Source organism: Pygoscelis adeliae, unplaced genomic scaffold (genome assembly GCF_000699105.1).
Source record: "Pygoscelis adeliae isolate BGI_AS28 unplaced genomic scaffold, ASM69910v1 Scaffold196, whole genome shotgun sequence".
NCBI classification, from domain to species: Eukaryota; Metazoa; Chordata; class Aves; order Sphenisciformes; family Spheniscidae; genus Pygoscelis; species Pygoscelis adeliae.
In genome coordinates this window covers 867,729-894,582 of record NW_008824936.1, presented here as the reverse complement: position 1 = coordinate 894,582, position 26,854 = coordinate 867,729, and the positions used below count along the sequence as shown (strand labels likewise).

At 36.9% G+C, this 26,854-nt stretch overlaps 1 protein-coding gene across 1 annotated transcript; it reads left to right on the top strand.

Moving 5' to 3' along the window:
• Positions 1-5,029: 5,029 nt before the first annotated feature.
• NTS (neurotensin) lies at positions 5,030-13,965 on the top strand. Its single transcript, XM_009325349.1, has 3 exons — positions 5,030-5,092; positions 11,286-11,510; positions 13,593-13,965. Exons 1-3 carry the CDS (start codon positions 5,045-5,047, stop codon positions 13,737-13,739), a joined length of 420 nt encoding a protein of 139 aa, XP_009323624.1. The 5' UTR covers positions 5,030-5,044; the 3' UTR covers positions 13,740-13,965.
• Positions 13,966-26,854: the final 12,889 nt, after the last annotated feature.

Here is a 26,854-nt window from a genome sequence, read left to right as displayed (position 1 = left end):
CCCCCAGCCGCTCCCGGAGCCTCCGGAGGGACCTAAAGGAAGGAGGTGAAGTGGCTTCGGGCTAGCGCGGCTGTGCCCAGCGGGCGCCGAGGAGCTGGCCCTGATAACGGGCTCTGGCCAGCATCGTTTTTTCTGTCGCTCCCATAACTTTCTCCCTTCATATAAACCATTCCTCCTCACACCGTCCATACCATGGCAGTTAGTGTAGACTAGTCGTTGGAAGTATACATCAGTGTAGACCATCTGCTTGATTATGCTGCCTCATTTGTGATTTATTGAACACGATGTGTTTCCAAACTATCATAGAAATTATGATTTCTGCAACTCATATGGATAGCTGCCATAATCCAAATCAACATGAATATATATGCACTTTAGTCACTTTTTAGTGACAGAAATACAATTTTAGTGTTCTGGGGAACAAATTGCTAGCAACTGATTTGAAATTATGACAAAAAATGCTGAATCAGATGGCAGGTCACACAATAGAAAGGTTAATGTAAGTGCATTTCTACTCCAAAAGCAATTGCTGTAGAAACCTAAAAAAAGAGGACCATATATTAAAATGCGTTGCCTGCTCCTTTGGAAAATGACACAGGAAGTGTGTGTCATTTATGCCCTAAGTTTATGACCAAAGATAGGTATTTTGTCATAAATCACTGGCGATTAAACAGGTGTACACACACAGACATGAAGCAGAATAGGCTTCAAAATCCAATCTTAACTAACTTGCAAATTAATTTTTAACTCCACAAAATTTAAAAAGAAAATTTACAAGTAGCTTCGTTTTTCTGCTTCAGTATTCAGGAGGACTCAGAATTCCTAATTCTCACTTTAGATGAAAGTTTCCAATTTGTATTCCTCTGCAGAAGAAAAATGTAACACACGTAATACCTGCATTTTATCACAGTTTAAACATAATCATTCTCTATATTGTAGAGAACTGGTGATCTTAGTGACAAGGCTTACTATTTATTTTCTCCCCATATATTTCAAGCTTTTTAAACAAATACTTGACTAGTATTTTCAGTGAGGTAGTTTTTAATTCAGCTGTTTGTAGAGCCTGAATGAAAGCCCACTAAAGAAAAAATTTCGGTGGAAATTAAAATAGGCTCATAAAAAACAGAAATAAAATTGTATGTGTAACTGACATGATGGTTTATTTGCTTGAAAATGTGAAATCATATTTAAATGAGAAATGCTATGGAGAAGCTTATGTTTTAACTAACATGGACAGTTACGTCATAAAGAAAATGATCATTCATTTTAATTTTCTTTTGAAAATGTTTCCCCTCAGGGGAAAGTGTGTGCCTGTAAAATGTAACTATTCCTGTAGAATTTGAATATATGAATAGAACCTATATTTCTTGTCAATAAGAAGTGAATCAAGAGGACATCAAACTGTGTGAATTTCCTTCTAATTTGAACAGTAACGTTTAACCAGACTTTCTATATGTTGTTCTCTCAGAGTCTGCTCTTTTTATGCTTTTACTCCTCATCTGTCTCTTTCACTCCTGAATTACTTGGACGTGCTCCCTTCTCCTCCTCCAAGCCTGGCTTTATTCTTCACTTGAGGAATCTTGACCAGGCTCCTGAATAATGCCCTCCAGACTTCTTTTCTCAATCAAAATGTTTCTTAATACCTACCTATCTTCCACAACTGCAGCTATCTTCCAGCCTCGATGGTGTGGAAGCTATCTTCCATCCTCTATAGAATATAAAAACCAGGTGCTAACCAGACACTCCTTTCATTGTCCTCAGCTGGTATGACCCAAGACACCGCAAATCATGATGCTGTCACACGTGTGCTGCTCACCCATTCGCAAGAGCTGCTGCTATCATTAGTAGAAATTCAGCTGAGGTGATCTTGTGCTGCCAGCAGAACTTTGGCTAATGGTAAAGCGGTTAAGAGATTAGGTAACACTGACAACCAGTAGTGCTGGAAGGGCTGGAAGGCATTAGGTTGAAGATTAGTTGCTAGTGACTTGCTGTAATACTGATCTACAAACCAGTCTTATTTAATATTTTCAATAACAACTTCAATGCAAGAAGTAAGAATGAATCAATGTAGTGTGCTGGTAATGCAAAGGTGAACAGGGCATCACTACAGAGGAAGGTCGGCATAACACACAGAAGTTTTTGATGACCTGAATAATAGAAATGAGAAGCAGTGCAACAGTACAAAATGCAATAGCTTAGGAAATAATAGACGTTCCTATAAAAAACTCCTTTTAACAGAAGCACAGCTGTTGGAAATGTCTGAGGAGATAAAAGACTTGGTCATATTATCTGACCTCATTTTAGATACTGAAGTTTTTCAGCCATGAAAGACAAACAAAATAAAAAAAATGTGTGAGAGAGCTACTTCCTGTAGCTAATGGTAAGCATTAAGGTAGTTAAGTACTGAGGCTTCTGATCCAAACTGTACTATGCTGTGCTGTCTTGAGATCACATCAGGCACAGAGGAGGGCCACTCTGACGAGTTAGGCAATACAAGGCTATTAAAAAGAAAGGAGAATAGATGAGAGCCTAATAGCTCTGGGCATAGCCTTTCAGTGGAGTATTTATGGGATTTCCAGGGGAATGGAAATCCCATATTTATGTCATTATTATCCCATATTATCCCATTGGTCTATGTCCAAAAGGCACAGTGATCTTGCATTTGTTTGCTAATCACGGTGTAAGCACACCCTAAAAATCTAAGCTGGGAAGGGCTGTGATTGCTCTCAAAAAATACATGAGTAAATATTACAAATAGAAAGGTATCATTTATAGTGAAGGAAGTTACATACAAACCATTAATAAAATTATAATTAGAAATAAATTAGGCTTGAAATTAGAAGAAGGCAAATAACCAAGGTAGTTTGAAAGAATTCCCCAGAGAAGAAACACAGCAGTGGTGGTGGTGAGTTCTTGTTATTAAGATTGAACATGATTGATTTTTAAGAGCATTATAATAGTTGGCTTCCTGTGCTAGCAGAAATCTATGACATATTAGCACATATTTGTATAAAAGGTCCCTTACCATCTCATGTTCTGTGAAAGGTAGTGACACAACATGGTGATGATCCCTGAAATGAAGGCATAGGCAGAATCTATCCACAGATTGTGTGGTGCGGTGTTACATGCCAACAGCATTGATAGTTTTAATGAAAGTGAGATATGACTTATGTGAATATGGAATAGATTTTGGTTTAATTTGGTTTTAAATATAAGTAAGCATATTGTTTGGCTTTGGACTGCTGGTATTCCAGGAAAGCTAAAAGCCATGTGGAACTCTGTTTCATGGAATCATAGAATCATAGAATAGTTTGGGTTGGAAGGGACCCCTAAAGGTCATCTAGTTCAACCCCCCTCCCATGGGCAGGGACATCTTCAACTAGATCAGGTTGCTCAGAGCCCCGTCCAGCCTGACCTTGAATGTTTCCAGGAATGGGGCATCCACCACCTCTCTGGGCAACCTGTGCCAGTGTTTCACCACCCTCAGTGTAAAAAATTTCTTCCTTATATCTAGTCTAAATGTACCCCCCTTTAGTTTAAAGCCATTCCCCCTTGTCCTGTCACAACAGGCCCTGATAAAACATCTGCCCCCATCTTTTTTATAAGCCCCCTTTAAGTACTGATGGGCTGCAATAAGGTCTCCCCAAAGCCTTCTCTTCTCTAGGCTGAACAACCCCAACTCTCTCAGCCTTTATTCATAGCCGAGGTGTTCCATCCTTCTGATCTTTTTTGTGACCCTCCTCTGGACCTGCTCTAACAGGTCTGTGTCTTTCTTATGCTGAGGGCTCCAGAGCTGGACGCAGTACTCCAGGTGGGGTCTCACGAGAGCAGAGTAGAGGGGCAGAATCACCTCCCTCGACCTGCTGGCCACGCTTCTTTTGATGCAGCCCAGGATCCAATTGGCCTTCTGGGCTGTGAGTGCACATTGCTGGCTCATGTCCAGCTTTTCATCCACTTGTACCCCCAAGTCCTTCTCGGCAGGGCTGCTCTCAATCCCTTCAATCCCCCAGCCTGTATTGATAGTGGGGGTTGCCCGTGCAGGACCTTGCACTTGGCCTTGTTAAGCTTCATGAGGTTCACACAGGCCCACTTCTTGAGCTTGTCTGGGTCCTTCTGGATGGCATCACATCCCTCTGGCGTGTCAACTGCACCACTCAGCTTGGTGTCATTTGCAAACTTGCTGAGGGTGCACTCGATCCCACTGTTTCACCTGAAGACTTAACTGATTTCTGTATATATCTCATCTTTAAGCTGTGATTGCTGCTACATTTTCAAGGTACCAGATCTTCCTTGTGGTTCTGTACAGCACAAAGCAGAAAACTTTGTGGCTTTTTTTCTACAGCAATTTTTATCCTATTCACCGAATCACAGGTCTTGCAAGTCTGCTGAGCTATCAAAGGCCAACTAAATTAGTAAAGAAAATCCTAAGACTTTCAGTCAGAATACTTTATTTTGGTATATGCATTGTCAAGAGCTTGTATCACAAACTGGTCAAGCTCAATTCCCTCATATTAGTAAAAATATTCTTAATTTAACCAAGAATGATCAAGACTAAATCTTGTCAAGTAATCATAACTTCCATTCATATAAACACTTAGCTGCTACTTAAATAAATATTCTTTGAAAATAAATATCCAAAATCTTCTTCCAAAGTAAGCAGAGGTGACAAATAGTGATTATGAAAATCATACTGAGTTTGAATGAAGAATATTACAGCAGTTTTGTTTACTGAAAGGGCTGCAGATTAGTGGGCCTGTCTACCAGTGAACTGAGATTAATGAATCATTTCATTCACTTCAGTAAGCTTGATCGTGCTTTAAAAAGGTAGTGAGTATTCATTTTAACATAATGTTGCTGTTACCTGAAGACTCCTCACAGTCCCTCTAGATCACTTTGCTGTGTTTTTATCTAAGTTTTTTTGTTTGGGTTTTGTATCAAAATTCGTTGATATATCTAAATTCTGTATGCTGAATTGAAATGCCCATGATTTACGATGAAATAATAAACATATGTTTCTGGTTTATTCCCAGATTCAGAAGAGGAAATGAAAGCGTTAGAAGCAGATTTATTGACCAATATGTACACATCAAAGGTAATTATTTTTTCTCTTTTAGCTGACAGGTAGGGAGCAAATGAATTCTCATTACAAACCCAGAAGTCTTTGCACAAAGTAATAACCTATGGTCTAGGCCGAAAAGTTCAGTGCTAGACATTACTTTGGTGCAAGATTTTCTCCAGTTCAAAGGAAATTTAAAGGTGTTGATGTGACACACTAAAAGTGCTCCTCACTCTTAACACTGGTACTTTCATTAAACTGTCAAAACTGTGTTATGTGCAGAGATGTAAATTTATATGAGGAAATGTGTTTCCAATAGGATTACGCCTGATGAAAGCTAAATTAACCTTAAGTCAAATCCGTAAGTGCTATTTTTATGCAGAACTTTTCCTATATGCACATAACATTAAGATAGTCATAAAGCAAAAACTGTTAATACATATGCTGATTTTGGTTTAGGAATTTAATCATAGTGTTAGTACGGGAATAATCTGATAAGTGACATTTCTTGTCACTTGTCTTCCTTGACAAGTTGCCAGACTGTGAACGATGTACGTGTTATTCAATACAAATAGACAAAAATTCAGTTCCAATCTCATATTGACAAGGTGAAGCAGCAAGTGTTGCACATATGTATTGAACAGGCTGATAGACAAACACTTTCTCAACGCTGTTATTTTCCATGAATGATGTAAGAAATATATAAGTCTAATATTTCTTCAGCAACATATCAAAGAACAAACCCCGAAACAAGAGCCATGGGCTTAAGGCTGAACATTTTCATTCTTTGTTCTAATGAAGTTCAAGTGATGCTGAAATTCAATGGAAAATGAAATGAGAAATGAAAAATTTCACCAAAAAAAGAATTTCATAAGCCAACGACTAGTTGAAGGTTAAGGACAAAACCTACCTGGAAGACTTCTGTATTTATTGTATTTGCTTATATGTGAGCTTTTTCATAGGATCCTTTGAATAGACTAGAATAAGAAATGAGGCCAGAAAATACATTGTTTTGATCTGGTCTGGCAGTTCTTAGGTTCCCATATTCTTTACTGGCATGGTAATTAACCTTAGATGCCAAATAAACCTGTTTGCCACTTGTTTCTCTAAGGTACAGAAAGATTTAATAGATATTCTTTTCCTGAGACAAATTTAAATGTAGGAGCCTGACAAAAATAGTTCTTTCTGTGTGTGGCAAAGCATACTATGCCCTGGGAGGAAACCCTGCAGCTATTGGTATTTCTGCTACTGACTTCAGTGGAACTGTGAACCTAACTTCCACTTCCATCTTTCCCTCCCTCTCAGCACAGAGCACAATCTCAGGTAACTAAAATGCACAAATATAGCACACCAGTTTATAATGTAATGATGTTTGCCATAGTACTCTTATATGTTGTTTTACATCATGTAGCTTGCTATTCAATTTCTTTATGGTATACACCGTAAATCAAGCGACACCTGAAGTTGACAGAAGCAGTAGATGCATGGTAGAGACATTGCTTTAATTCTACATTATACTGCCTTAAATCACCATCTAAAATTCATTAGTTCAATATATATTGTCTCGACATCAAAGTAAGGTGTGGTGGAACCACTAAAAAATGTGCATAAATGCTTCTACAAGAGGCATACCACTATTCCATTCATTACTGAAATGACAAAGTCTTTTTATTTTTTTCTGTTGTCCTCTGATAGGTTTTAACCCTCATTAGAACAAAAGTATGACTCTGGTGTGAGAGACAAATTTGAGGATGGTATGTGTAATAACTGTCTTGTATTGTGCCTGAGATCTGGTTCCAGTTGAGGGCAATTATTGTTAAATTGCATTAACCATCTTTGACACTGACTTGGTAATAAGCAGAAAGGGAAATCCAGACTATTTAAATAGCATTAAGATTAGGAAAAAAAAGAAAAAATTGTTTATGAAAGCTCAGATCTAAAAATGCAGCAAAGTGGATTATCACTTGTGGTTCTAGTATTTGACAGAAAAGATCTTCCTAAGTAGGCATTTGTGAAGTATAGTATCAAGACTACAGCTAGGGTTTAAGCTCACACCTTTTGCAACATTCAGTAGTCTATCCAATCTTATGGAAAGAGTTACTGTATGCTTTTGACTTCACAGATTGCTGTCCAGTGTCTACTGGCCCTTTTCAAACTGCTCTTTAAAGTCATCTCTATGCTGAATCACTCTCCATCTTTAAAGAAGTACGTCCATGCTTATTACAGCCTGTCTTCAATGTTTAATACAGTTTATCACCCTTCCCTGCTGTTACATCTCAAAGAAGATACAGGGATCAAACAAGTCCCTAAAATGTTCTCTCTCTCTTTCCTCTAAGATAAAATCCAAAGAGCCATTTGGAAGATCTGGTAAGACAACACAACCTGAAGTGTCACAAACATGCAGACAGTTATCTGCTGTCTCTCTTTTATATCAAATAGCTCTATTCCCAGCTTCCTAAATGCTTGCCTGAAACCACCACTTGCATGAAGAATGTCCTGAACTCAAACAAGATTGAGATGATGCTATTTAAAGAAAAAAAAAAAAAAGAAAAAAAGTGTTTCCTTGAAGAATGTATCATCACTAGAATATACTCCACCTTTGGGATCTGCACTCACATTAATTTTCTGAAGTCTTGGACTCTCTGAACTTCTTAGTGTTCTAGGATGCCTATTGCTGACTGTATGTGCCCAGACACTTTAGTTTCCTTGTCTGTGGCAGATGAGTTTACAGCTGCCTAGGAGTTACTGACTTCCTCACTCAGTCATCACATAAAAATTCATTACATTTACAGGCATTAGTATACACCATGGAAAAACTTCCACTGTAACAACTCAATACTATATCTGCTTAAAGACAGTATTTTTATTATTACTATGGTTACATTCTGAACAAAATTCAACTACTATTCCGAAATGAAACCATAGAGATCCTGCATTACCTTGGGTTTTACTTGGTTATGAATTTGTTTTTCACCTGCTTTCACTAGATAAAGACAAGAATATAAAAGTAGAGAATTGAACTTTCTTTTTCTAAAAAAAAAATAGCATTTGGGAGGTATGGATTATGACATAAGAAGTATCTTCAACAAACTATCGAGGTATCATTCAACCAGAAATGGAAAGAAAAAGATATCAGATAAGTTACAACTTGGGATTCTCTTTAATCTTTCATAGGACAAGCCTGTTGTCAAAGAAGGAAACATTCTCAAGATCATTTCAGTTTCTATGATGATTTAAAATTCTCTTTCAAGATATATGAGGTGTGGGAAACCATATATCCAAGTCTTATCTCAGAAGTGTGTTCAGCAATAGAAATGCATACTCACCTCAGCATTAATAACTTTTAAATTCTGATTCATACTGCAGTGTCTTTTGTTCCTTCAGGTCACTCTCAGATATTTTTCAAGTGAATCTTAAAAAAATTAGTTCCATCTTGGCAGATACGGGTTCCTTGATCTCTTGTGTAGGTGTTTTCCAAAATATGTCTTGAGCAACTGTAGCTGGTATTGCTTAGACCTGTGTGGAAAATATATCACACATTGGAAATGTACCAGAACGTTTGGGTTATGGTCATCTTAAACTGTATTTTCACATATTCCGTTAGGATAATCGCCTCAGAGATTTCCCATAACCTATAAAACAAAGCTGTTAGATTGTAACGTTTGCTGTAATAGTGAAGCAGAGTAGAAAAGTAACGACTGCTCTGTTCAGTGACTGGACGTGACCTGGAGAGCTCCATGTTCAGTTAAAAAAAAAATTGCACTCTTGACTGAAGTTCTTAATGCTTTATAGTCTCATTCTGTGAGCAGTGTAAGTCAGAAGCAGGTGTACCCAAGTAAAAATACTTCGAGGTAATAGACGCGTGGTATTAAGGGGAATTAGACTCCCTTAACAAATGAAGCATGCTTGCAGGCAGCACTGCAAATTTTTTTTCCCCTAACCTCATAAGTAGCAGCTAAGACCAATTTCACCTAGTGAAGTCTGCTATTTAAGTTTTTTACTAATATACAGAGGAAAGTTCCTTTAAACATAGACATGCATCAGGCTAACATAAAGTAGTAACTTCAGATCAAAAAGATTCTATAAATTATGCAAGAAGGCATAACAAATTTCCCTATCCTTTCCTCTTCTTTTCTGTTCCCATCCACTGGAATATTTTTGGTTTTTTTTAAACTCAGAACTCTGACTTGCTCACATAGCACTGCCCCTAGATTTTATTCTTCATTGCAATTTAGCTATTGTAGTGCTAGCTCACATTTCTTTCGTATACCCAAGAGAGAGAAGTGCACTGGAAAAGCCTCCTCATTTGTCATGGAAAGATCCATATTTTTATATTTCACAAATATTTTAAAACAGACCAAAGAAGATTCTGAAATTGCAGTGGACACTTGCTGTTTTTGCTGGTTTAACTTCTGTTAATTACATTAGACATTCTGCAAAGAGGTTAATTTCTGTTTTGAACCTGTCACATCTTTTCAAATAATTTGACAGACTAATTAGGGCACCTAGATGGGACAACAGATGAGCTCAAAGTAAACAATGCAGAACCAATTTCAAGCTTCTGAATAAGATTTGAGATTTGTTTTCTTCTTAGCCTCAAAACAAAATACTTTTTTTTTTTTTCCTGTGCCCTGTCAGTAATCTGAGAACACATAGTGGTTTTATTAAAGGGCTAAATTATTCTCATTTTGAAAGGCATGCATATATCAGATGTATATTGGAATAATGATTCTGGCCAAAAGGGAATTTTTTGTAACTAATGCTAATAGTGATGCCAGCTTTTCTTGTTTCTTCCTCACTCCTCTCCATTTTCCTTCTTTTCCCTCAAAAAATAATAAAGTGTGGTGAATATGCATAAATCTTGCATACAATGCCCCTTTGTTAGGAAGATGCTTTAAAGAAACAGATTACGTGATTACCTAAATGTTCAGCTAAGTAAGCACTGCATCCACACTCTTAATGCTGTCAGTATGTAAAAGGCAATGTCTGTGTTAATGTAATACCTATATTTAACTTTGTATATCCAGGAAAAGAAGCAACTACACTTCAGTTCATAGGTAAAGTGTAATCCTAATGTGCACAGCAAGGAAGCCCTTGCCAGTAAAAAATAGGAATTTGCTATTTGGTTTTTGATTGGAGATCGCTATGTCACCAGTTCTAGTTTAAGGAAACTAATTTCTATACTCACCACTAAAAGGAATACAATTTGAAAGAAATCAATACTGGGAGAACCAAGAAAGCGGCAAAGACATGAAAAGCAGTGAATGAGGTAGGAATTAGGTTTTTCACTTACTTTTTTCCATTGATAATCAAAACTAAAGAAGACTACTGCCACAACTGCTTGGAAGCAACAGGACTAGTAGAAAAGTAAAAATTATTTTTCTCAACATTTTTTAAGAGGATTTAAAAGTTAAATAACTCCTAAATAATGCAAGATACTGGAGCAAGCAAAATTCGAGACAAACCATGGTGAAATTTCTGTTTCTGTCTTTCTGTAACATCTCTGAACAGATCCATTATGGACCACCTAAATACAGTTGGTCTGAATTTTTCAGTCCAGTTACCAAATCAGGAATACATTGTTTGCACAGGTCTGTTTCATCTTTGCTCCATCTTCATCTAAGCCTGTAGACCTTCAATTCACATCTCCCAGGCTCAGGACTCTCCAGCATCCACAAATCCTGGGGCTTACAGATTCCATAACTTCAGACCCAGCCTCATCAGACAGCTTGCCCTGAAGCAGGGACTCCATTCCTTTTCTCAGGGAATTTTGAAATGACTGGTATTTGTTCTGAACTGGGGAGGAGCATCTAGTTAACCACAGGCATCCACCTTGGATTCCAGTACTGGGAATTTATCCAGTGGGTTTGACTCATTGTCCTGATTTACACCTGTGAATTTATATTATATTAATTTCCATCTGTGTTTTTGTTTGCCCCTGTGCAGAATGACTATGAAATGCTACCATTCTGGTTTGGTAGCAGTTTAGTTTTTCATCGTGTATATCTACCTGGGGGGTAAGGCTGTGGGGAAGCAGACTTGGTGTGTTTAATAAATGAGTTGTCCTAATTTCAGCACTCTCTAATTATTGTCTAAAAGTTGAGCAGATGAAAAGTACTTCAAACATACAAAATTGTTTCTACCAAAATGTTTGAATGTCACAGATTATTACTAAAAAAAACAAAACAAAAATTGCAACACGTTAAATAGTGGGTATTTGTATTTTCAGATTAACAGAGCAAAACTTCCTTACTGGAAAATGACCCTGCTAAATGTCTGCAATCTTGTCAACAACATAAACAACCAAGTGGGGGAAACAGTAGAGGTAGATGAAGAGGATCTCGTTTCAGGAAGACAGTTTCCTGCTGCTCTGGATGGCTTCAGCTTGGAAGCAATGCTGACAGTATATCAACTCCAAAAAGTTTGCCACAGCAGAGCCTTTCAGCATTGGGAGGTAAAAGTCTGTCACAAATGCATGTTTCAGCTGCTATTAAACTCTCAGGCTCTGTTTGTAGTGATGTTTTAAAATCCATATCCATGTGACCCCGTCACATTGTCTAAGCTTTCCTTCCCTTTTTTATACTCTCTAACACCTCTAATATGCCTCTTATTGAAAGAGTTGTGAATTAATGTAGTTTCTGACAAGCTGAGTGTCTGTTTTTTATAAAGAGCCATGGATAACTAAGAACTATTCTTAACGACATACTTTCTCCACTCTTTGTAGCCATTCCAAGGAACCAAACAAACACATGAAAGTGAGCTCTATGCCAGAACACAAAATTAATACCTGCTTAACAGACGTGAAGTTACTGCAGATTTATTGAGGCATAACTAAATGTAGGCAGTATTCAGGTTTCTGAAAACCCTTTTAAGGCCCTACGGCAAACTGGATTCAAAATGCATGGACACATGCCCATGTGTACGAGTAATTTTACCAGGTTCTCTGGGCTTCTTATCATTGCTAGGAAACTGGTAGCAAGGGAACTCTTGCTTTTCACTTCCCCACACTTAAAGAGGACCCAGGAAGTTGACACTGTGATTGTATGAGGATTGCTGCTCTTAAATAGTGATTGTTTATAGTCCATTTGTGATATTTATCTTAGTGCAGTGATCACACAGAGGCACACTAGGCACAATCCACTTGCGTTGTTATAGATTACACTTAAAACTGCTTTGCATAGTGAAAAAAGATATCTCGGTGTCACTAGCCACTTTCCAGTAAACCCAATTTCTTCAGCTGTTGCAGGTTCATGGACAGTCTGCCTGAATCTTGATCCTCTTTTGTTTGCTGAATCACAGCTCTCTATTTGCAGGCTTATTCTCAATCCTCCATATTAGCTGGGATGGTCCATGCAAAAGACTGCAACATCCTTGAGAACCAGAGTTTTATGAGGACTCTCTTCATCAGTACATTTATTGCTGAAAAGGAGCTACCATAGAACTGAATATATGCAATAGCCCATATGGCTTAATCACAGTTCCTTGTTTTGCCGTTGCATCACCTCTTGTGGTGGTTGGGAATCATCACTCCTAACAGTACTGCATGTGAAATTGAAAAAAAATATTCTTCTCCCAGCTTAGGAACATGCTTATGCAGTGCAGAGGTTTATAAGACACAATAAAAGAAGAAGGGACAGAGCCAGAGGGGGAAGGATTGAAGAAGGCTTGAAATAAACAATTTATGTAATGAAAGAAGTTCTTGTGATCTTATTCATCCAGGATTGACTCCAAAGTCTGTTGAAACCATGAGAGTCTTTCCATTCATTTCAATAGAATTTAGATGAGCACTCATTTATTAAGTAATTAAGTGAGTAACAGAGTTTGATTGCTTAGGGAAATACTGAGGTGAGTATAAAAATGTTTTCAGTTTAATGCCTTTCAGACAGACAGTAGGACTGTACTTGACCATGGAAGAACATGGTGAGAGAATGGATGAAATCTTAACAGATAAAGCAAGAACGAATCTGAACAAAACACTTCAAAAACTCCAAGTAAAACTCAAAACACAGTTATATAAGAAATTTTGATTGACAAAATTTTGGCTTTCTTGTGCTTTATTTCATTTCTTATTTGTTTATTACACATTTTGATTTTTTAGCTGTAGGAAGTTGCAGATAAAAATATTGCTCAAAAGCTGAAACCAGCAAGCAGTGGGTGTTTTAGGAGGTGTTTAGCCTAAATGAGTGATTACAGAATGACAATCATTAGGAAGTTTTCAGTCAATTTGCGTTTTAGTCCAAGGAGGACATACCAGCTTTTCTCTCTAGTCAAAACCAACGATCTCACTTGTTTCAGTGGAATTTAAATATCACCTCTGTAGGATTCAGCTCATCTTTAGCCTGATCTTAGTTTTGTGTCTTGAGTTTTGGGCTTTTTTTTTTCTTCCCTTTTTTTTTTTTTAAACCTGCAACTGCTATGGTAAACATTTTTCTTGGTGGCAGATGTTAAAATGAAGTTTTATAAAACTTTATAGGAATTGATAGTCTTTATTACCAAAAAAAGCTGATAACATTGTGTCTCTTCTTGCATCCTACAGTTACTTCAGCAAGATGCTTTTGAGCTAGAGAACTCAAGCCAAGACAAGGAAATAATGAAAAGAAAAAATCCCTATATTCTGAAACGGCAGCTGCATGTGAACAAAGCTAGAAGACCATACATACTCAAGAGAAGTTCATATTACTGATGCAGCAGAAGAAAACAATGTATATTTAGTTTATAGGTAACTGTGCGTTATGATTATCTTATTTAAATCTAAAATCATACTTGTGTGAAAATATACTATGGAAAATCATCAAGATGGTAACATAACTGTGTCTTTTTTGCAATTGCTGTTTCTTGATTGTGATTTTTTCCTACTTGAGATTAATTGGACCAATACATTTGCAAATAAATCTAGTTTCTAAGCATGATGTATTGTACAAAACTGAGATTTCAACATATTTCTGACAATATTGTAGTCTTTTTCTATTTTATAAAGCACACTGACATACACCAAGTAAATTGATATTGTCCATAAACCCTACTGAGAATCTTACAATTTCTTAATGCAACACCTCAAACATACATATGCTTGCAAATTTTTGTATAATACACTAGTCAGAATTGCCACAATATTTTATATATTGGCCAGTTTAATTTATTAGGGATTAGGTCTAAGGAAGGAAGGAAATACTATCAGCTAACTATTAAATGGCAATTTCAAAATTCATATTTTAAATAGCCTGCTTGTAAATGAATTTTAAGTTCTTGACTCCTAACTTGCCACTGAAGAGTCATAATTTAATAAAACAATACATAAATGAGAGTATGCTAGTGAGAACAAACTCAGATGTGCTTCAGTCTTGTGTATCACCGACTAAATAAGGAAAACAGTTTATTAAATTAGTAAAAGAATTTACAGTATTTACCTAATCTATGGATGCTCAGAAAAAAAGAAAAAGACAAAAATAAAAGCTGATTCATGCTCCTGTGCTGTCACTGTTAAAATACTAATCCGGTTATATGAGAAACTTGGGACAAATACTTGAAAGAGGAATTAAAATTAGAACATCTTAAACTTAAAATTAAAAGGCATTTCCTTTCCCTCCCTCTACAAATTTGTAATAACAACAGGCAGGTTCAGGGGTTAAAGACAGTCTTGGAAGCTGACGGAGAGGGAAGCTCCCAGCATGGAAAAAATTGTTTTCAAGCCATGAGGAATCAAGTGCCACCTGAAACTTACAGATCTTCCAGCTCTGTGTCTGTGACATGTACATGGGACTCAGGTTCTCAATGATCCTGGGTTCCAGTCTGGAGGAAAAGAGTCTGAAAGAACTGGGGGTCACAACAACAGTCAAAATAGAGGGGTAGTCCAAGACCCGTGAAGCCTGGATGCTCAGACAAGGAGGCAAAAAACAGACATTGCTTTTGAAAACCCATTTTCTGTTTGAGGTATTTCCTCAAAGCAATGCTGTTCCAACAAATTGCCAGAAAAAAAACACTCAGAGGATTTTCAAATCCTCTCACAGGTCAGATTTTCTGTCAATTATTATTAAATATATACAGGATATGCATAGAAAAAACATACCCATACCAATGGTTATACAAACTTTGTTACATGGGGAGGGATGGTTTTTTACAGTAAAATGTATTTTCACTATATTAAAGCTAATTATATTTCCTTTTCTCACTGCAAATGTTATTAATCAGTTTATTTATTCAATAGCCACTAAATGCATGCACTCACAAGATATAACTGAGCATACACTCATTACTGTAATAATCATTATGACTTGAATACAGCAAAGCACTTAAGCACATTTGGTCTCTGTTTTAAATGCTTAATGCGCTTAAGGGCTTTCCTTAAATAAGGTTCTAGTAGATTCATACCCCTTATTTTTTTATGAAACTGTTGTAGAATTAGACTGGCGAGACAGTATGCTCTCAAGTGGCTAAGAAACATCCCTCTTTCCAACAAACCTACAAGCTCCCTAGTCCTATTATGGACACTTTAAATTCTAAATTACGTGTTGGTCTGAAATAACAAAGCAGAACAGAGTTTGTTCCAAAATTCACCACTGGTAATATATGAGGAAAAAAGAAAAGAAACTTCAGATCACTACTTCATGGGCAACACGGAAAAATAAGACAAAAAGAAATAGGTTGCTATGATATTTTTCTCTCATGTTCACTTTAGGAGTATAAGAGTTAAAAAAAGAAAAGTAGGGTAAGGTAATGTGGTTGTCATCTGATAGAGAATGTTAACATTTTTGAAAACAAAAGCACCCTTCCATGTTTCATTTTGGAGGTGATTTAGATATTCCGGGTGATGGCAGAGGACCTCAAATAATGATGATTAACTGTTTCACCCTCATCTAGTGCTCCGCAGTCAAGTGGAACTTACCCTGTGACTGTGTACTTGTTCCTTGCAGTGCAGAGTTAAGATTAGCCAGACTGGCTGAAAATGGCTTAAAATAACCCATTTCCTTTCAGCACACTGTAAATCCACACACGGTCAGCTACTGTGTGTCACTGGAGGAGGCAGAGCTTAAAGTATGGCAGGAGGTAGCTTGTTCAGTTGTTCCCTAGCCTCTGATGGAGGTGTTCAGGGAGCTGTCAGAGGAATGCCATCCAGAGTGAGAGACAGTCCTAACTAGATGAGGAAGCAATATCCATGACTGTAACATGGTCAGTAAAGATACAAAAGCCAATGCTGGCATTTCAGCTTATTGATCGTTGGTGAAAAGCAAGCATACAGCATTAAAATGTTAGAAAACACACTTAAACCATACGATTAAGCCAGATATACAGAGCTGTTAAGGGATATTTAGATCTTTGGGGGACCCTTATTTTCTTGAAATCTCCTCTCACTTCTAGCTGTTGCTACCTCCTGATGACCTCACTGCTGTGGAACTGCAGCCTTTCTTTAGCCCTCCTTTTTGGACGATGGCAGCAAAAAAATAGGCAGGCTTATGCATATTTGTCTCTATTTCGCACATTCTTTCAGTGGGATCCTCAGGGTACCTGCCTTGGCCCTAGCTGTGCATTGCCTGCAAAATCAGCGCTGTACCTGCAGCAGCAATGGGTGCTGAATGAAGTTCAGGCCAGAGGAGGCCCTCACAATATGTAAAGATTTGTAAATTCAGACAGCTTTTTTTTTGCTTTTCTTTTTTCACCAACTCACAATTGCTTTAAGTTTAAAAATGTTGTTTTGAAGACCATTAACTCAGATTGCTACCTTGGCTTAAAGAACTGCCTCTTGATATGGACTGTTTTGTTTTATAAAGGCAATTATTTGCTGTCTTTCTCTGTCTCTGCAGAGGAGCACATTTTTCCTACATATTCCATTGCTGATGTTTTTACGAAGTTCATAGATGAATAATTATACCGATTATTCAGAAACTTTATACTTAGTTATTTCTCATACTCCTAAAATATTGGATACTGTCATACAGAGCAATTGCAGAAACCTCTCAGTTATTTCTAATGTAGAATTAAATGTAACTGAGATTTAATTTTATTTTATATATTTTTAATAGTTATCATCCATAATCTTACAAATGCCCTATACCAGAAAAGTAAAACATCGAGAAATGAATAATTTTATCATCTCTGAAGCATATATTTGTTAGTTTTTCTTTAAACGAAACATTAATAAATAATAGTTACTGTTCTCAAGGCTAAATGTGGTGATAAAATAAGTCTTCAGAATCCTTGAGTCTTGCTTGTGGTATATTATAAAATTTGCTGTTTTCTGTCTTTTCTATTATAAGTCTAAACTTTGTTCTATGTTTTATGTAAGAACTTAATGGCTGTGGTGTGAACAGAGTGGATGAAATGTGGAGTTTGCAGATTAAAAGAGATTTAATTTTACGATGTATGATTGTGGCTATGCCTCATACCCTACTCTTAACTAACACATAATGGAGGCATGATAATTTGGTCTTGATCTTTATTCTTTTTCCCCAAGATAAGTTATCAGTTTGCACTATGCGGTATCAAATTGAAGATGCAAGCCACCACTATAATACTTGAGTATAGGAGGGCAGGAAGAGGAGCAGGTTCTTCTGAAATTATGACTGAAGGCAGTCATAAAACAAGAGTTGCAGAGAACCTGCAAAATAAAGTATACTGACTTCTGTGACGTAACGATAGAGTCAGAACTTGTACCTTGCTGTTCAGGAAGCAAAGAAAGTGGAGGGAGGGGTTGATCTTCACAAGGAACCTGGGGAATGAGATTTTCGTTGCTACCAAATTCAAGCATTCAAAAGTCATGAGTGCTGCTGCACAAACCTGCAAATAAATCGACAGATAGATAAATAATTAAGTAAATAGCCCTGACATCTAAATAAAGTAATAAATAGCCGTCAAATGATTTTTATTTCCTTCCATTTACTGGACTGCCAATAAGCATCTGAATCACATTTTTAAGCTTTGTCAACAAGAGGAGCTAAAACATACTTATTTGTTCTTATTCATTGCTACTGAAAATTGACATTCTCATCCAATCTCTTGAATCCAGCAGGTGTCACATTAAGACACACACAAAAGCACAACGTTGATGATCAGATTTCAAAACCTGTTAGATCCAGGATACTTGGATGGGTCTGACAGACCCAATAATCAGTGGACTAGAAGAGCTTTGTGGTACCTCATTAGGAGGCAAGCTTTGGCTGGCCGAATGACTCCTGAGGTGGCAATATGGGGAAATGGTATGGGAGCCACCCAGGAACTTTTGGAGGGGTGTCAGCTATTAAGAAACATAAAGCCTTCAGGAGCTGTTAGTTGCCCAACTAAGACTTACTTTTTCCAAATAGATGAGAGTGTACAGCTGTTGTCTCAGGAGACTCCTCATGTCCCCTCATACAGAGGGAAAAGATGGGACTATACATAACTGGACTTGAATTACCAAGAAATAACATTTGTCTGTTTGAGCTCCCAGTGGGTCAAGTACCAGTCTGTTTTGTCTCAACAGTTACAGTGCAGTATTAGTCTGGAACCATTTTCTGTTTTACTCTTGAAGTTTGGTTGTAGGAATCTTTTGCAGGATATGTTTCTCTTATGTATACCTAAGGAGCTTCTCAGATAGTCTACATGTTGCTTTCATAAAGGACTGCCAGCATCCTGAGGACCTCTGTCCAGATGTGGTGTCTAAGCTGCTTAACAAAGTGTTAACAGTATGTGAATGAAAAACTGCTGGGTTTGTACGTCAGTGAATCTGATCTTGAGGATAGACTGGAACTGGAAACGTCCTAAAAGGCAATCTTGACATCATTATTGCAGCTTTTTCTGAGTCAGTATTTAAAAATCCAAGCTGCATAACAGATTTTTGTAATCCAATATTTTAGAATTTAAGATTTTTTCTCCCTATAAATATGTAACTCAAGGTCTAAAATAAATGTGTACACACACACAAAAAAAAAGAAAAAATAACTAGTATGTGCTATATTGTACACTATTTTCTAAAAGAAAGTTGTCACAGAGCAGTATGACTTGGGAATAATTTTGTCTAGAATGGATGGTGTGGTTCCTCCGAAATTTTTTTTCAGAACTATATTGTTTGTATGTATTTAAAGACAACTGTTCCTAGAATCTAATATTGTAAAGCCTTTTGTTAGGATGCAAAAAACATTTTAGTTGATTCAATGAATAATCCCTATGGTTAAAACAATCCTCCTCAAAAAAAAAAAAAATTCCTATTTTATAGTAGGTATAGAAAAGGTCTTAGAAATAGTTTACTTAATAGTTCTTGCATGCATGAAATCTCTTGGTTATTTTTCTGTACTACCAAATCCTTAGGGTAGTTGTATAACCCATATACTGCAGTTGTTGTTGTGTTTTGGTATCTTATTTAATGATCTTTTAAATAAAGAGCTGTTTGGAACAGACAACATACCTTTTGTTCTGTTCAAAAAGAAGGAATAACACCACATGGAGCAAAAGTATATGTGTATGTACCCACAAATGAAGAGTTTATTCAAATTATTCTGAATTTTACAGCAAATAAAGTATAACTTATGGGGATATGTAACTGCAGAATACTATGGTACCATGATACTTTTGCCTTTTGCTGCAGAAATAGACAATAATGACACAAATTTCTAAATGATTGTCTTTAATATCCAGAAGTCACTGAAGTACTAAGATTACAGCTGCTTTTGAAGATCAAATCCTTGGTGAATACTTAACTTCCATTCTCCTCAAAAGTTTACATTTACTGAAGGCAGTTTTTTCATTATAGTGGAGTTAAGAGTTACTATTCCAAGACCCTGCCTGTGGAGAATGAGGGAGTTATGAATATTACATGTACCTCCACTTTACTTTTGTGGTTTTACAGATTTCTGTGTTAGAGAGTTGAACTGAAAGGGGCTGTAAGGGAACAAGCAAATGGGAAACGAAATACAGACAGATAAGGGACTTAATGAGAAAATGTGGGAAGTTGTTAACTGGGTATTCCTTCTGTCTGGCTCCAGCCAAAGAGTGTCAGAGCTGGCTGCGGCATGGGTCGTATGTATTTGGATGGAGGGAGGGAGAAAGGGAGGGGAAAGTCAGGGAGAAAGGAGGAAAGGGAATCTAACACTGAGTTAAGTCTTGCTAGGTTAGTGTTAGTTGAGGACTAAAGTGTACATAGGCTGTATGAACTAGAAGATACAGGATATTCTGAAAAGAAGGGGAGTTCCCAGCAGAGGGTAGTAAGGGCAACCATCTGGCCCCCATTCCCAACACTTCCCTTGAATCAAGAAAAGCAGCTTAAAACTGAGAGGTTTCAAATTGAGAGTTTTTAAGCTGAAACTGGAACAATTAAAGAAAGCTGATCAGGAAAAGGAGTGAGTGGGTGGCAAGGGTCAGGAATGACACAAATCAGAGTCAGTTCAACCATTCAGTAAGTTGTGCAGAGCCAGGAATATCGGTACTGAGTAAGGCAGAAATACAGATTGCTGTTCATAGTTTGGGGTTATCCACACCAATCTGCCCAGGTTCAAGAAGGGTTGTGGTTTGAATCTGTGTCTCAAGCAAATTAGCACCATTTTCTCACGCTGATCTCAGAATTAAAAGTCATCATGGTATCCATGCAGGAGGCAAGGAAGACCTTTTAAGAGCTATGAAAAAGAACAGAAGAAAACTTAGCTCCAAGGAGAAGGCCTTATCATAAAGCAGAAGCTCATTTCATTCTTGAAAGGTAACGAGAAACTTACATTTTTAGGTGTGTATACATTGATAGATCATATACTGCTTATTTTCTCTACTTTATATTCCTTTCCGTTTTTTTTTTACCCCGCTGTGGTGAGACCATTTATTACAATTTATGAAAGTATTCAAAAAAGCGTGAATCTTTAGGAATTTAATTGTTAATGTCCCTTGATATTTTCCATCTCTGATGTACTCATTCTCATTCACCATAGCACTAATTCCTCGTCCTACTTCAAATTCCTGTGCCATTATTTACTCTGGTTCACTTGGCAAGTTCCCTAATAGGGCTGAATCAAATATTAGTGAAATAAAAATAAATTACATATAGTGCATTTAGCTTATATTAAAAAAAAGTTATCAGAGAAAAATAGTCATACATGAACTGAATTTTATCCCATTTTACATGTATCTAGTTAAATTTTCCATTAAAAGCCTCAAATTCTACTAAAATTACATTAGTCTGTAGTTATACAGATTAATCCTCTTCCCACTAGCTCTTAAATGTAGATTTGTTTTTGTATCATACTAGTCCAAGATGTATATATTGTTAAAACCAATATCTGCAGCTTCAGAATTCAGATTTATTGCTTTGAATGTTGGCATGGAGCTTACCCAGGACCCTGACTCAATCCTCTGTATCATTTGTGCTCTGATAATCTTTAGGAAGTGTAGCAAAACATTCCTTTTCAGAAAAATGATGCTCAGCTAGCCATCTCTTTACATCCTTTACACCCCCAAAGCAACAAAGACACACAGAAAGACTTGAAAGTAATTCCCTATTCCACAAAAGAGTTTTGAACTAAGAAAACAGAATTAGAAAGTAATTTTGTATAGGCTTCATTATTGCTCATGGTTGCATGTGGTTAGACCTCAGGTTTTATGGTTTTTCCATGGTAATAAGATATTTTGAACGCTAGAAATTTCTAACACTAACATCTAACGCTAACATCTGACACTAACATCTGACGCTAACACTAGCATAGAGAAGATTATGCTTTAGGGAAAACTCACCTTTGTTTAGAGGGTTTAAATATGATCTGTTTCCCACTTTCTTCTTTCTATTTAAGTAAATACTTCTTACTAAAGTAAAGTAAGGAAATTACTCTTTGAACAGTCTAAAGAATATCTTTGTTAAGTACTTCTATATTATTTAGGACAATGAAGAAGTCCAGGGACTGTTCTAATATAAACTATGCCTAGGTAATAAACGCTTGACTGCAGTGTTGCTGCACAGGGACTAAGTTAACTTGAAAAGAATAAATTTATTTTTACATAATGTTCTTTCTTTGGTAGTTTTTATCTTTTTTTCTCTGTATGTCCATTCTTAGTCCATTCTATTCTGTTTACTCTACAGGGCTCTGGTTTGTTGCTCCGCTTCAGACAGGATGCTCTTATAATTGGAGGGAATAGAGAAGGACAAATGAGGGTGTGTGGTTGCAGAAAACCCCAGTCCCTTCACTTTAGCAAAATGTGCAAAACTTCAGGGTTCAAACCTGGGTGATTTCTGCATGGCCAGTGCCCTAAATCAGGTTTCCTTTGAATGTTAATGATACAGAAGAAGACCAGTAAAATATCTGTTGAGAACCCACTCAACGTGTCCAGAAACTGAAATGATCTGGGATTGCTGATATTAGACTTCATGCAAAAAAATCTGTAAACCTACATTTCTGAACCCTGTGTTCTCATGTCCTTTTGGGGGAAAAAAAACCCAAATCAACTATGAGAAACATCTGAATCTCTGTGAAACTTCTCCTTCAGTGTAAAATCAAGGAGTGGTATTGGGAACTGTAGTTTTTATCAGACAGGCTTCACAGGTAAAAGTTTAGAGAGAAACTCCAGAAATTTATATTCTCTTAAAGAAAGTAATCTAGAATTGGTCTTTGAAAAAATCAGATTTTCTTCATGTATCTAATGTAATTGCGTTAGATATAGGCAAATCAGACAGCCTACTTCAATGTATGGTTCTCTGACCTGGTCCCAAAATCCATGTTTCTGTGACCTGGATGGATATAGATTATAAACAAGATCTCTTCTGAGGATTCAAAAAGGCAGAAGGCAAAGGAAGATATGCTGTGCTAAAACATTTTTGATGCCTTATTAGCAGCTTTCAGTAGTGTGTGAAGAAACATAATGTACTATTTGCACCACTTTCCAAGGCACGTCTTAATGTGAAAGAAGGAGCTGACATTTACTGTGAAAAGTAAAGTCTTTATTTAGATAGAGTGAGTTTTAAAATATCTGAAGCATGGTGCTTGTAAACCTGATTTCTGTTCACTTAAGCACTTCAGTGCTTTTCTGCTAGAAGTGCATCTGCCCCTTTGAGGATACTGAAAGTCTCTCTGACTCATCTTCCTCAGCTAAACTTTTACCAAGAAAATGTGTTTGGCAACAGGTGTGAATGAGAAAGGATTGCTCAGATTCACCATTATAGAAATTCATTTAGACTGATAATATAGAAAGCTAAAGCTTACTAAAACAGTACAGTTTCGTACTACCAGTTGAAAGAGTTTGAGGAAACAGGGAAAAGGTCATATAAATGGACAATATTTCTTTTGCTAATATACAGGTACACATACACACAAGCACACACTTATATATGAAGACACTGCACATAATATCCTCTGCCATGTCTCTGTTAAGCTGTATCTCATCACAAGAAGATCTTCGCAGGGATGTTACTTGATTTTTCTGGCCAAAAAATGAATGTCTATGCTTGTTTCATGTATAAAAAAATTCTGATAGTTTCATAATTCTTGCTGTGTATTAGCAGAGCTGGCCAAAATGATGACCCATAGCTGATCTCATCTAGTGTGGGTGTTAGCTGCACAAGTGGGTAGTATGCCTGATGGTCACCTTCCAACATTCACAAAATCAATTCCATGTCCTGTACGGTCACACTGGACCTGAACTGAACACAGTTTGGAGTGGGAGAAGAGGGAAAGATGTGGTTGACAGAGAAGCCTCAGTCTTCTAAGACAGCAGTAGACATAAAAAACCTCAGATATTGCAAAGGTGATAGGAGGGCAGCCTTCTGGAAGCTGGAAATGATGGTCAGATAAAATAGCATAAGTGCAAACAAAAAATGGAGCAAATGGTTGCTGTTAAAGCTAAATGAAGAAAACAGGGACAGAGAGAGATATTATGTTGCACATAACATAACATAACATAACATAACATAACATAAACTTCTTTAAAAAGGTTGTTGCCATCCTTTAAATTTGCTTCCTTTCTGACACTGAGTACAACAAGATTATGTCTGTCCTCTTCCAAGAACAAGAAACAGCAGGCTCTTACCTGTCCTCCTGGGATTACAGAAATCAAACCTGTGAGAACTAGTATTTCAATTTTCCTATTGAAGTAGCACCCAGTCAGCAGCAGAAGGTGGAAGTGCACAAGCCAGAGTCTAAGTTAGTCTTTTGAGAAGACTAACTGATACATCGGTATCCTACTGCACTTATTTTTTTTTTTTAACTGGTCTCTAGAAACTTATAATTACAGGAGATCAGTACTACTCAGCAAAACGGAGTTTCATCTGTAATTCCTTAAAAGCATCCTGATTGTTGCATGGATTGTAAAAGTAGAGTTACTACAGAGTTGAAAGGGCATGAAATTTGATGTGAAGTAACACAAAAGACAATAAGAGGAGAAGACACCATCCAGGTCACCGAGTTCAATCCTTCACAATTTTAGGCTGGCAAGTATTAGAGACTTTTCATTTGGAATTCCTCTCATGTAGATGTAACCATCTGAAAGTCAGATATCTAGGTCTAAGCTAGTTATGCAGACTTCCTCCATGCCTAATAAAGAGAGAGGCACTTTAGGGGAGAAATCCTGCATCAGGAATTATCTATCTGTAAACAATCTACCTTGGACTAGGCACTTCAGCTTCGATTGTTACAAAGATACCAGGTGAATCTTCATTCGAGCCTATAATGAGTCACAGAAGTTTCTCCCTACACAATGATCATCATCAGATGAAAAATATGAGCCAGCAAAAGAACTAGTTCCCTGAAACAAAGGTGAAAAAGAATAAAGCAAGATTTGAAGTAATAATCACCTTACTGCTCCTGGTATCTGGTGTCATAGAAAATATTTTTCCAGTGCCATGTGGGATATTCATTGAGTGAATGTTTGAGAAAACTATCAAAGATTTAGGAAATATTTTGAAAATTAAAAGGGAAGAGAAATAACATTTCAGATAAAATGGCCATAAGGTAAAATTTTAGCAGTAAGTTTGTATTTATTGAATTAAAAATTAGATTCTTAGGTCTGATAGAAAATACTAGCATGTGGCTATGAGTGTGTTATGTATCTGCAGCTAAAGAAAGCCTTAAAGACAATTTATGTAAGGAAGTGTTGAAAAAAAATTGCAGAGTGTGGAAAAATGATTAAAGAATAATTTTTTGTTTCAAAGGATATGTTCTGTGAAACTGCTATAGCCACAGAGAGATTAACAAGAAGCTTATTTATATATGTTGCTTTGGAAATTTTTGTCACTGAAGAAATGACAGGAAAGCTTGAAAACTTTCTCTAAAAGGGAAGCTGACTTACAGTGTATGACAGAATATTGCATATGTTGCAATGTTTAGGTCCTGATTCAATAAGTATTTGTGAATGTGCTGAAGTTTATGTACTTTGAGTAATCTATCTGTACAAACTACTCACCCTTCTTTAACTTATCTTTGTTATCAGTGGCATGAGTATTGCTTTCTTTTTCATTTTACAGATTATCCATTGTTCCTGGATGAATCATAATCTAAAAGAGATCGAATTTACATGTGTAATTCTGTTACTAGCAAAAAATGTCTTATTGAAGTTTTGGGCTGGCAATCGCAATTTTCCTTTCAAAAGTGTTTGTGATTACTGTTGACGTTTTTATCAGATTTTATACACTATCAATAGAAAGTTCAGGAATTGATTTAATTTTGGAACCAGAGACTGAAGCTATAAAATTTGCATCTGTATTCCAAAATTTTGGTATATATTATTATCAGATGTGTACTCTTTCTTTAAATCTTTAACAAAAAAGGAGACAGTGGTGAGTTGGTGAAGATTCTGGACAAAAGGAGAAGACAAGGAGGAAACAAAGTAAGAGAGAGAGAGAGACTCTAAGGATAATGCTCTTTTCCTTGTTTTACAGCAGCTGAGTAAGCAACAGAGTGTCTTAGACCTTATCATTGCAACCAGACACTATTTGACCTGTTGTAAAGTAAGGAATCAATTTTTCTAAAGTTGCTAATAGCTCTGCATGCCTGATTTGTACCATGTTAATCAAGATTGCCTTTTAGAAAACGGTACTTTCTGCATGCTGCTTTTTTTTCCAAACTATTTCAAGCTGAGCACCTACAAACTGAGGTAGCCTGTAAACGATAAACTGCCACTTGAAAATTATTGGTAGGTTTTTGATTAAACTCCCTGCTTTAACAATGTTTCAGGCCCATTTTCAGCTGTAAATAAAGCTATGAGTAAATTACAAGTTTCCATGACTCTTGTGCTCCATCAGTTTCCCAACCCATGGGGAACACTTGATTTTAACAGGCAAAAACATGCATTTTCCCTTCGTTTTCTTTTTTGGGTGAGGAAGATTAGTTCCTACTGTGGACTTGAGGAGATTACTGGCAATACAAGAAGCTTTTGTAGAGGACGCCGCCAGTTCAGCATGTACCCATGTCACATCAGCCAGTTTATAACCCAGGGTAAGGAAACCAACTGATGAGCTGCTGTTCATGATCAGTGGTGTTATGATGATCCACGTTATTGGTGAGCAGGTAGCTGAGGAGGCAGCAGTCAACATGGCAGAGAATAATTCGGCTGAGTATGGATGACAGAGCTGGGAGTTTGGGCTGTTTCATGTTTGGGACCAAAGGGTAGAATATATGTTTTAATTACGTTTAGTTTCTGAGGCTTTGACTTTCACATGAACAGAGGATAATTAGCAAACAGTCCTGCTCCAGGCTTGAAGCCTACTTTTCACATCCACACAGCTTAGGGTGGAGTGTCAGGACTTGTGTTAAGCGTCATATTCCCAGGGGCCCCAAGCTCAGCCTCTGGAACTTAAGGATTAGCAAGTTGGACCCTTTTACTGGTGAATGCATATCAAGGCATTGCCTGGAGATACACAGTGAATAA

Excerpts from the sequence above, each read along its gene's own strand:
- NTS (XM_009325349.1), top strand. The coding sequence starts at position 5,045 with ATGAAAGCGTTAGAAGCAGATTTATTGACCAATATGTACACATCAAAG. Across the intron at positions 5,093-11,285 it reads CCAATATGTACACATCAAAG|ATTAACAGAGCAAAACTTCC; the intron begins GTAATTATTTTT and ends TTGTATTTTCAG. Across the intron at positions 11,511-13,592 it reads GAGCCTTTCAGCATTGGGAG|TTACTTCAGCAAGATGCTTT; the intron begins GTAAAAGTCTGT and ends TGCATCCTACAG.